Source organism: Tachyglossus aculeatus, chromosome 14, assembly GCF_015852505.1.
Source record: "Tachyglossus aculeatus isolate mTacAcu1 chromosome 14, mTacAcu1.pri, whole genome shotgun sequence".
NCBI lineage: Eukaryota > Metazoa > Chordata > Mammalia > Monotremata > Tachyglossidae > Tachyglossus > Tachyglossus aculeatus.
In genome coordinates, this window is record NC_052079.1 from 1,308,216 (window position 1) to 1,320,261 (window position 12,046).

At 51.4% G+C, this 12,046-nt stretch overlaps 1 protein-coding gene across 1 annotated transcript in view; it reads left to right on the plus strand.

The window, feature by feature from the left end:
* Window positions 1-12,046, plus strand: part of SLC35F4 (solute carrier family 35 member F4) — an 87,609-nt gene that overhangs the window by 55,203 nt on the left and 20,360 nt on the right. Inside the window, exon 2 of the mRNA XM_038756393.1 lies at window positions 9,960-10,145. Coding sequence (XP_038612321.1) covers window positions 9,960-10,145 — 186 coding nt within the window. The remainder of the gene's footprint in view (window positions 1-9,959; window positions 10,146-12,046) is intronic.

Sequence of the window (12,046 nt, forward strand, 5' to 3'; positions counted from 1 at the left end):
TTGTTCTCTCCTAAGGGCTTAGGACAGTGCTTTGGACATAGAAAGTGCTCAATAAATATGTTTGAATGAATTAACGTATAAGGCCTTTGCCGCCGACGGGATGCTTAGAGGGGCAGCCGAGGGAGAGAGTTTCTGTGCTGGAGCAAATATCTGGTCGAAGAATAAGTGCTTCCCTGGGGAAGCGCCAAAGATGTCCCCAGAAGCCCAGCTGGAAAAATGTCGTTCGGTTTGGGTTTGGGCTTCCTATTTGGGAATAACGGCCTGGGCTTGAGGGCCGGAACGAGCCGCCTTTGGCCATAATGAGCGTGGTTCTCTGGGTCCGTGCGCGCTAAAACAGTCTATTGACTTCAAAAGAGTGAAAGGTGAATCGTGTTACCTGGGTGGGAAGGGGTGGGAATCTAAGAAACAGCGCGATACGAAAGGGGAACTTGGAGTTGAGAAGGGGGTCTTTCGTTCTTGAACCGGTGAGTGGGGATTGGAGGCTGGTTTCTGTGTGATATTCCACATATCTGCTTAAGACTCCTATTTGAATAAGTCTCTAAAGTCCCCCATTTGTGAGTTAAACATCTGCTCACCGAGAGGATAAAGAGCCCCAACTTATGTGTCTGCTGGTTCTGTTTCTATCTGCCCCCAGGGCTTCGCACAGTGCTCGGCACAAAGTAAACACTTAACGAAATAAGCCCTGTCACTAAGGAACAAAGAAATTCCATCTTTTCCTAGGCTTTGGTTCTTTAAGAAGGCAGGCCAGTCAGGATGGCGAAGACTGTCTTGCTCCCTTTGGGATCTGCCCAGTGCTCAGTGCCGAGGTTTATTTCTCGTGTCGCGCTGTTATTTCCGCCGTAGCATTATGGGGCTTCACACAGTGCTCGCCACAGAGTAAACACTTAACGAAATAAGCCCTGTCACTAAGGAACAAAGAAATTCCACCTCTTCCTATGGTTTGGTTCTTGAATAAGGCAGACAGGCCAGTCAGGATGGCAAAGACTGTCTTGCTCCCGTTGGGATCTGCCCAGTGCTCAGTGCCGAGGTTTATTTCTCATGTCGCGCTGTTATGTCTGCCGTAGCATTATGGGGCTTCGCACAGTGCTCGGCACAGAGTAAACACTTAACGAAATAAGCCCTGTCACTAAGGGACAAAGAAATTCCACCTCTTGCTATGCTTTGGTTCTTGAAGAAAGCAGACAGGCCAGTCAGGATGGTGAAGACTGTCTAGCTCCCGCTGGGATCTGCCCAGTGCTCAGTGCCGAGGTTTATTTCTCATGTCGCGCTGTTATTTCTGCCGTAGCATTATGAGGCTTCGCACAGTGCTCGGCACAGAGTAAACACTTAACGAAATAAGCCCTGTCACTAAGGGACAAAGAAATTCCACCTCTTCCTAGGCTTTGGTTCTTGAATAAGGCAGACAGGCCAGTCAGGATGGCAAAGACTGTCTTGCTCCCATTGGGATCTGCCCAGTGCTCAGTGCCGAGGTTTATTTCTCATGTCGGGCTGTTATTTCTGCCGTGGCATTATGTGGGGAGGTGGTCTTCAAAGCCTTTGGGAGAGTCTTGTTACGGCGACCATTGACTTCATGGGACTGAGCGGTTTGGGGTCGTAGAGCAGGTAGATGGCTTGAAAATACCACGTGATGGTCACTTTTCCTAAAATTCCTGAATTATCATTATGTCCCTGGCTAGGGACTGTGTCCAACGCGATTATCTTGTTCGTATGCTTAGTACAGTGTCTGGCACATAGTAAGTGCTCAACGACTTCTCTGAGCCTCAGTTCCCTCATCTGTAAAATGGGGATTAAGACTGTGAGCCCCACGTGGGACAACTTGATCACCTTGTATCCCCCCCAGCGCTTAGAACAGTGCTCTGCAAGTAGTAAGCACTTAACAAGTGCCATCATCATCATCATAAAACAAAAAAGATTTCAGCATCTCTCTCTACCCTGCTGGCTCCCTGTAAGTTCCTTGAGTGTAGGGTTCGTGCCTTCTGTCTCTGTGGTAATAATAATAAATAATAATGGTATTTGGTAAGTCCTTACTATGTGCCAAGCACTGTTCTAAGCACTGGGGTAATAATAACAATAATAATGCTGGCATTTGTTAAGCGCTTACAATGTGCGAAGCACTGTTCTAAATGCTGGGGGAGATACAGGGTGATCAGGGTGTCCCACGCAGGGCTCACAGTCTTAATCCCCATTTTACAGATGAGGTCACTGAGGCACAGAGAAATGACTTGCCCAGAATCACCCAGCTGATAAGTGGCAGAGCGGGATTAGAACCCATCACCTCTGCCCTCAAGCACGGGCTGTTTTCTCCACGATCTGTCGATGCAAATCATCATCATCATCATCAATCGTATTTATTGAGTGCTTACTGTGTGCAGAGCACTGGACTAAGCGCTTGGGAAGTCCAAGTTGGCAACATCTAGAGACAGTCCCTACCCAGCAGTGGGCTCACAGTCTAAAAGGGGGAGACAGAGAACAAAACCAAACATACTAACAAAATAAAATAAATAGAATAGATATGTACAAGTAAAATAAATAAATAAATAGATAAATTTATTTTATCTATTTTAAATTTAAATAGATGCAAATGATTGCTTGTGGAGTCCCACCTCCTAAACTGGTGAGCGCAGCAGCCTGGGAGTGGCCAAAGCGATCCCCCGATGAGCGGTGGTGAACCGTGTCGAGAAATTGTCCCACCTTGTTAGTTCATTCATTCAGTCGTATTTATCGAGCACTTACTGTGTGCAGAGCACTGTACTGAGCACTTGGGAAGTCCAAGTTGAGGAGTTTTAGGTGGGCGCCGTCAACCGTTTTGGGCTGTCTCCTTGAGAATGAGTTCGGTCGGCCTAGAGTCAGATTCAGGTTGTGGGGAATCCCTAAAAGCTTTCCTAGAGAGAGAGAGAGAGAGCGCGTGCCCGGCCGTATGATCCGATTTAGGCGGGATGGCCCCAGTCCAATTAGAGGCATTAACTGTAACAATAACAACAGCAATGATGGCATTTATTAAGCACTTTCTATGTGCAAAGCGCTGTTCTAAGCGCTGGGGGGAATGCAAGGAGATGAGGTTGTCCCATGTGGGGCTCACAGTCTTAATCCCCATTTTCCAGATGAGGGAACTGAGCCCCGGAGAAGTGAAGTGACTTGCCCACAGTCACACAGCTGACAGTTGGCGGAGCCGGGATTTGAACCCATGACCTCTGACTCCCAAGCCTGTGCTCTTTCGCTGCTCTATGAGAAGCAGCATGGCCTACTGGATAGAGCAGGCGATCGGGAGTCAGAAGGACCTGGGTTCTAATCCCGGCTCTGCACTTGTCTGCCGTGTGACCTAGGACAAGTCCCTTCACTTCTCTGGGCCTCAATTACCTCATCTGTAAAATGGAGATTGAGACTGTGAGCCCCACGTGGGACAGGGACTGTGTCCAACCCGATTTTGCTTAGTACAGTGCCTGGAACATAATCACCACTTAATAAATGCCATCATTATTATTGCCTGCCGTGTGATCCGGAGCAAGACACTTCACTTCTCTGGGCCTCAGTTCTCTCATGTGTCAAATGGGAATGAAAACCGGGAGACATGGACTGTGTCCGACCAGATTAGCTCGTATCTACCCCAGTTTCTGACTCATAATAAGTGCTTAACAAAGACCAATCCACCCCCCGCCCCCCGCAAAACACAAAATAGAACAAAAAAACAACCTAACGGGAAAACAGCTTCTAGATCTGTCCCTCCCCCAAATCTGTCCCTGGTTCAAGTTGTGGTCATATCACACCTATAATCGCAGTAATAATAATGATAATGGTATTTGTCAAGCGCTTACTACGTGCAAAGCCCTGTTCTAAACACTGGGGAGATGCAAAGTAATCAGGTTGTTCCACGCGGGGCTCACAGTCTTCATCCCCATTTTACAGGTGATGCCCAGAGAAGTGAAGTGACTTGCCCATAGAAGCAGCGTGGCTCAGTGGAAAAGAGCCCGGGCTTTGGTGTCAGAGGTCATGGGTTTGAACCCCGGCTCCGCCACATGTCTGCTGTGTGACCTTGGGCAAGTCACTCAACTTCTCTGAGCCTCAGTTACCTCATCTGTAAAATGGGGATTGAGACTGTGAGCCCCACGTGGGACAACCTGATCACCTTTTATCCCCCCAAGCGCTTAGAACAGTGCTCTGCACATAGTAAGCGCTTAACAAATGCCATTATTCTTATTATTGTTGCCCATAGCCACACAGCTGACAAGTGAATCCCAGCTCCGCCACGTCTGCTGTGTGACCTTAGGCAAGCCACTTCTCTGAGCCTCAGTGACCTCACCTGTAAAATGGGGATGAAGACGGTGAGCCCCCCGTGGGACAACCTGATCACCTTGTATCCCCCCCCCCCCCGAGCTTAGAGCAGTGCTTGGCACCTAGCAAGCGCTTAACAAATGCCATCATCATCAAGGGGCGAAGCCGGGATTTGAACCTTGACCTCTGACTCCGCAGCCCGGGCTCTTTCCACTGAGCCACGCTGCTTCTCGCAGGGTGGTTATAATAACCATTATATATTGGTTATTATAATGGTTATTATAACCATTGTGACAGCCTCCCCTCTGGCGTCCCTGCCTCCAGCCTCTCCCCACAACAATCCACCTGCTCCTTCCATCACTTTCTTCTTGAAACATCTTCTCTGCCCACACCTCGCCACTCCTTCAAACCCTCCAGCGGCTTTCTGCGTTCCTCTGCCTCAAGGGGAGAGTCCTCACCCGGCAGCCGGCTATCGTCATCATCATCATCAATTGTATTTATTGAGCGCTTACTATGTGCAGAGCACTGTACTAAGCACTTGGGAACTACAAATTGGCAACATCTAGAGACAGTCCCTACCCAGCAGTGGGCTCACAGTCTAAAAGGGGGAGACAGAGAACAAAACCAAAGATACTAACAAAATAAAATAAATAGAATAGATATGTACAAGTAAAATAAATAAATAGAGTAATAAATATGTACAAAAATATATACATATATACAGCTGGTTTGGTGCCTCCCAAACCAGCCTTCCAGCAGCAGCTGACGCTCATCCTCTCATTCATTCATTCCTTCATTCAATCATATTTATTATTAATAATAATAATAATAATGACATTTATTAAGCACTTACAGTGTGCAAAGCAGTGTTCTAAGCACTGGGGAGGTTACAAGGTAATCAGGTTGTCCCATGTGGGGCTCACAGGCTTAATCCCCACTTTCCAGGTGAGGGAACGGAGGCACAGAGAAGTGAAGTGACTTGCCCAAAGTCACCCAGCTGACAACTGGTGGAGCCGGAATTCGAACCCGTGACCTCTGACTCCAAAGCCCGGGCTCTTTCCACTGAGCCATGCTGCTTCTCTTATTGAGCGCTTACTGTGTGCAGAGCACTGGACTAAGCGCTTGGGAAGTCCAAGTTGGCGACATATGGAGACGGTCCCTCCCCAACATCATCAGTCGTATTTATTGAGCGCTTACCGTGTGCAGAGCACTGTACTAAGCGCTTGGGAAGTACAAGTTGGCAACATATAGAGACGGTCCCTACCCAACAGCAGGCTCACAGTCTAGAAGGGGGAGGCAGGTCATCCTGAAGGCGTTACCCCTTTTCCACAAAAGAACAGGCGCTTAGTACAGTGATCTGCACACAGTAAGCACTCAATAAATACGATTGAATGAAGGAATGAGTGAACAGGGTGGCAGTCTAAGATGCCGGCTTCAGTGCTCAGAAAAAGAGATTCTGATGCATCTGCGGTCCCGGTTCCAGGGAAAACCGGCTCCAGATCCAGGGACTGTTCATTCATTCATTCAGTCGGATTTATTGAGCGCTTACTGTGTGCAGAGCACTGTACTAAGCGCTTGGGAAGTACAGGTTGGCAACTGTTACTTCCGCTAGGGTACGCGGATCCCTCTCCTTGCCACAGCAGCTTAGAAACTGGTCTTTTCTGATGTCTGCTGGCTTTCCGTTAAGGTTAGGGATGGGGAGGGGAAGAAGCCCGTTGTTGGGTAGGGACTGTCTCTATATGTTGCCAACTTGTACTTCCCAAGTGCTTAGTACAGTGCTCTGCACACGGTAAGCGCTCAATAAATACGATTGATGATGATGAAGGGGATAGGCGAAGCGGCCGGGGGAGGGAGGGGAAGTTTGCGGTGGAAGACGCCACACACACTCGCTCAGCCTGTGGCGAGTGACCACAGACAGTCCTGGGTGGCAGGTGGGGGACAGCCACGGTGGTGGTGCCTCATTTCTGGGTTCCCTGTGAACAAGAGAAGCAGCGTGGCTCAGTGGAAAGAGCCCGGGCTTTGGAGTCGGAGGTCATGAGTTCAAATCCCGCCTCTGCCAATTGTCAGCTGGGTGACTTTGGGCAAGTCACTTCACTTCTCTGGGCCTCAGTTCCCTCATCTGGAAAATGGCGATGAAGACTGTGAGCCCCCTGTGGGACAACCTGATCACCTTGTCACCTCCCCAGCGCGTAGAACAGTGCTTTGCACATAGTAAGCGCTTAATAAATGCCTTCAACATATATGTAATAAGAGCACTTTAACCTCGAGAGGTGCCGTAGCTTCCTTTTAAGTTTTTGCCGAGATCACAGCTTCCTCGGATCTGCTAAAGATGGGCCCTCCCGCTTGGGGCCCGGCCCCTGAACTGTTGCTAGTAATAATCGTAGTAATAAGTGTCCACCACTTGTCAGCTGTGTGACTTTGGGCAAGTCACTTAACTTCTCTGTGCCGCAGTTCCCTCTTATGTAAAATGGGGATTAAGACTGTGAGCCCCACGTGGGACAACGTCCCCAGCACTTAGAACAGTGCTTTGCGCATAATAAGCGCTTAATAAATGCCATCACCATTATTATTATTATTAATTGTGGCATTTGTTAAGCGCTTATTCTGTGCCAGGCACCGTACTAAGCGCTGGGGTGGATACAAGCAAATCGGGGTGGATACAGTCCCTAGCCCATGCGGGGCTCACAGTCTCAATCCTCATTTTCCAGATGAGGTAACCGAGGCCCGGGGAAGTGAAGTGACCTGCCCAAGGTCACCCAGCAGGCAAGTAGCTGCTGTTGCTCGTTGGGAACAAGGCATTAATATTTTGTGAATCGGTCCGTGGCCTCATGGTTTAAAAGCCCGACTCACAAGCGAAGGAGGAGATTAATGCAGTCCATTAGAGCTGGCAGGGGCTGGGGGATGGGGAATGGGGGCGGGAAGGCTCTGTTGGGCATCAACCCTGGCACGGGGGGCTGCACGGTGATCAAGGCCGTTAGCGGGGCAAGGCTGGCAGAGCACTTCCAGGGCAGAGGGGAATAGCTCCTCCGCCCTGTTTAACTCCCTCTTCAAGCCCCCCTGTTGTCTCACGCCCCTCCCCTGCTCCACATCTCTTACATTTAAAGACCTGGCTACGTTCTTTATTGATAAAATTGAAAACTTGAAACCCTCGGGTGTGATCTTCCTAAAATCTCCCTTGCCCCTCCCCAGCCCCTCCCTCCTCCTGCCCCTTCTTCACTCTCTCAGCAGTATCTCGAGATCTCCCACCTCCTCTCCAAATCTGCCCCCCTCCACCTGCACTTCCAACCCCATCCCTTTACAGCCCATCAAAACACTTGCCCCCTTTCATCTTCCATCCCTGAGCTCCCTCTTCAACCATTCACTTCCCAGTGGCTGCTTCTCCACTGCTTTCAAACCTGCTCACCTTCCCTTGACCCCATAGCTCATTTCCCATTATCTCCTTCCTACCATTCCTCTCGAAACTGTCTGTCTACACCAGTCGCCTCCACTTCCTCTCCAATTTTCTCCTTGACCCGCTCCAATCTGGCTTCCACTCCCTCCACTCCACGGAAACTGCCCTCTCTGAGGTCCCCAATGGCTTCTTTTGTCCTCCCACCAGCCCAGTCCCGCTCACCGGGAAGACCCTTCCGCCACTGGGCCCCGAGTCTCATCGCGGGAATCCGACGACGGCCCGGCCCCACCGCACCCCCGGCCCCACGGTGCGAGTGACACAGGAGGCTTGCCACAAGACACCGAGCTTTCCTAAACACAAACTGGCTGGGCCTGTATTCCCCCCACCACCTCCTATAATCAATCAATCAATCAATCGTATTTATTGAGCGCTTACTGTGTGCAGAGCACTGTACTAAGCACTTGGGAAGTACAAGTTGGCACCATATAGAGACGGTCCCTGCCCAACAGTGGGCTCACAGTCTAGAAGGGGGAGACAGAGAACAAAACAAAACATGTTAACAAAATAAAATAAATAGGATATGTACAAGTAAAATAAATAAATAGAGCAATAAATACCTACAAATATATACATATATACAGGTGCTGTGGGGAAGGGAAGGAGGCCTTCCCTGACTCACGACCCCGCACCACGAATCTGACCACAGATGTGTTTATCCTCGCCCGTCCCTCAGCCCTTGGGCCCGTCTGCATCTTCGATCGGACATTCGATTTCACTTATTTCACTTCCCCGGCTTCTGAATATTTCTGTTGGTCTCCCCTGTTAGTGTGTAAGCCCCTTGAGGGCGGCGAACATGGCTCGTGACTCTCCTGTACTGTCCCGAGTGCTCAGTGCAGCGCTCTGCACAGAGGAGCTGTTCGCTAACTAGCGTCGGGATCGATTTGGCTGGTTCTGGCGAAAGCAGTCGCTTTTCACAGGCAGTCACGGGAAGGTGGTTGTCCCTGTAGTAGCTGATATTTGCCAGAAACCATATCAGATTGGCCTTTAGATGCCTGTCACGTGGGTAATTTGTTTTTATCTTGTCAAAATGCAACACGGTAACTTGTGATAATGCTGAACAGCGATTGCCAAGCTTTCCCGTTGCCTTTATCGGCATCGTTTCCACCTATCTGGGGCCGAGAGGATTTTAAAGCCAGCTCCGGGGGGGCGTTTTGTGCTTCATTCCTACTCCTGGTGGGTAAACTCTGCTCAGAAAATGCAGTGTGAGGCAGCAGGCTCCCCCCACCAGCCGCCCCGCACAATTCCAACAGGGAATTTCACGGCCATGGAATGGCAGCAGCGCCTATGAGAGCGGCCTGGTATTTACCGCCAACGTCGGCTTGAGAAATGCTTGGCTGCGCTTTTCTAATAATGATACTGATGGTGTTTACTAAGCGCTTACTAGGTGCCAAGCCTTGGAGTAGATCCAGGGCCCGGGCTCGCGACCTGAGGGAGGGAGAGCAGGGAATCTCCTATCCATTTTACCGATGAGGAAACCGGAAGCCCAGAGAAGTGAAGTGACTTGGCCCAGGTCACACAGCAGGCCGAAGGCGGTGTCCGGATTAGAACCTGGGTCTCCTGGAGCCCCACACCACAGCTGATGCCGGGACTCGGGATCCCAGCTCGGGAGGTTGGAGAGACAAGCCGGAGAGGATGGGTTGGGTCTTGGGGAAATGTCTTAGTTAAGCTGCAAGGCCCGGGGGCTCAGAGGCCAGTCAGTTTGATGCAGGAAAAAGTTCTCAACCCACCAAGGTGTCAGTTGCTCGGCATGGCCTGGTGAATAAAACCCGGGCTTGGGAATCCCGGCTCTTCCGCTTGTCTGCTGTGTGACCTTGGTCAAGTCACTTCACTTCTCTGGACCTCAGCTACCTCATCTGGAAAATGGGGATTAAAGCCGTGAACCCCATGTGGGACAGGGACTGTGTTCAACTTGATTACCTTGTATCCAGTGCTTAGAGTGGTACGTGGCACACAGTAAGCGCTTAACAGATAACATAATAATAATTATTATTTGAGTGGAAGTTCTGTGTGGGCAGGAAATGTATGTCTTGGGCTCCTGTTGGACTGTTGCAAGTGTGAGTACGGGGCTCTGCATTGGGCAGGCCCCTGGGACGTACCGTTGCTACTCTTACCGGAGCATCCTTCTCCCTCCTCCCTGCCCCCTGCCTCCCCCGACCCAGCAAGTCATCGACGAGAGTTGTGTCGACTGTACCTCCTCCTCCGGGAAGTCCACGGACTCACGCGAGCCTTTTCTCTCCAGGAGCCTCCCGGGCTTCGGTCTCACGGTGCAAACCCGGGGCCAGCTGCGCCGGCGCCCACGGGAGCATCAGGCAGCTGTCTCCGCTCACCGCCGCCCAGGACTCGGCCACCGCCATCCTGGAACTCCAGAGCCGCGGCCCCGCGGGGATTTGCGGGCTCGGAAGAGGGGAGAGACCCAGCAGATCCGGTAAGCCCCCGGCCCGCGGGGGGCCGGGGAAAGGCGGGGATGCTCCGCTTGATCATCCGGCCGGGGGGGACGAGGGGAAGCGGAAGAGGCGAGGGGAAGGAGATCAACAGGTCAAGGAGAGCAGGTGGGGCGGAGCAGGGAAAGGCATCGGGAAAGGGGCAAGCAGCGGCTCGGCCTCTGGAGCCCCCCACCTGCTCAGACCTGCGGCCCCGAGCCCCTTCCTGAATTCATCTGACGGAACGAGAGGCTGCGGACAACATGGAGATTTCAATCCCACCCCGATTCCCCCGAGGAGCGCTGCCCACTGAGCCACAGGGTTTGGCGAGGGGCAGACCCCGGCTCCAGATGGAGGCGGAAATCCTGACCGAGAAATTCGACTTCCACCCGGCTCCAAGCCGGACGCAGCCCCGACCGGGCCGTGTGGGCACCTATCTAGCCTCAGGATCCTGGTGGCCCAATTGGCTAGACGGGCCCTGCCCAGAATTGGGGTCGGAATCGCTGGCCAGGCGGGAGATCGGGGCGTGCGAGCAATGCCCCCGAGGTCCCGTAACACTGCACGGTCAGCGAAATGGGGCCGAACCAGGCCTGGCCTCCCGGAAGGATCGGTCATTTACTCCCAGAGGTTAATGAACAACGAGCTGCGGATAAATACAGGCCAGAAATACAAGACGAGGAATTGGATTTTGGGAACGTGAACGTGTGGAGATGTTTAATTTTTTTGATAGTGTATCTTTCACGTTCTATTTGGCAAAAGTCACCTGGTGGGAACAGACTAAAGAGGCCTGATTATCTGGTGCCAAACAGAGGACAAAGCAGCTGTTGAAACAGGCTTTTAATTTCCCAATATAAGTCAAAGTATCAGAGTGATTTGAAAGCATGGTCAAGGAGATAGGGAATGAAAGGAAGGAGATTTTGAGTCAAGAGAAATCTTCACTGACGCGTCACAAAGTAAGGGTGCTGTAAGAAATATCAACCCATCAGTGGAATTTATTGAGCGCTTTTCTGTGTGCAGGGCTATAAGAAATAACAGCATTAATACCCCCGGTGCTAAATAGAGACGGTTTTAGCTGGAGGGGGTAGAGGTGGGGGGTGGTTCTCTGTTGTTAGAAGAGCTGTGGCTTCAGGTGGGCACTACTTTCAAAACCATCAGCCAGTCCAGGATGTGAACCTAGATAGGCTGGAAAGCCAACCTAGAGAAACTAGAGAACGAATCCAGGTGGACTAGAAAGCCAGCGCAGAAAGACTAGGAGAATGCGTCCCGATGAAGTAGAAAATTGAATCCTGTGAAAGGCCAGGAGGGAGGCCGAGGGACTCATTGTCAGATCCGTGTGACTTCGGACAAGTCGGACAAGTCGCTTCACTCCTCTGGGCCTCATTACCTCATCTGTAAAATGGAGATTGAGACCGTAAGCCCCACGTGGGACAGGGACTGTGCCCAACCTGATTTGCTTGTATCCATCCCAGCGCTGAGTAGAGCGCGTGGCACTTAGTAAGCGCTTAAAAAAATACCATAATCCTTATTATTATCTCCAGGAATGTTCTAGAGCGGTGCCGTCTCCCCACCGGCCGTGTGGGAAATCTCCAGGGATGTTCTAGAGTGGAGCCGTCTCCACACAACCCCCCGGCCCACGCAACCATGCTTGGGGGGAGGGCGTTTGGGACATCCAGTTGGGGAGGAGGGAAACCGCCTTCCACCGTGGGTCCAAGCCAAAGGGAGGATCCTCTCAGGAGCAGCAGGAGCAGCAGATGGTAGGCCCGGGAGAAGTGAACGCTTGGAAGATGGAAAAGGGACCGAGTTGGACTGCTTAGGGGTTGTCGTTTCTTACCACTCCAGCCTGGCCAGGGTGTTTTGATCCCTCTCCCCCGACCTCTCCTCCCCCTTCCCCTCCTTCCCCCCGGCC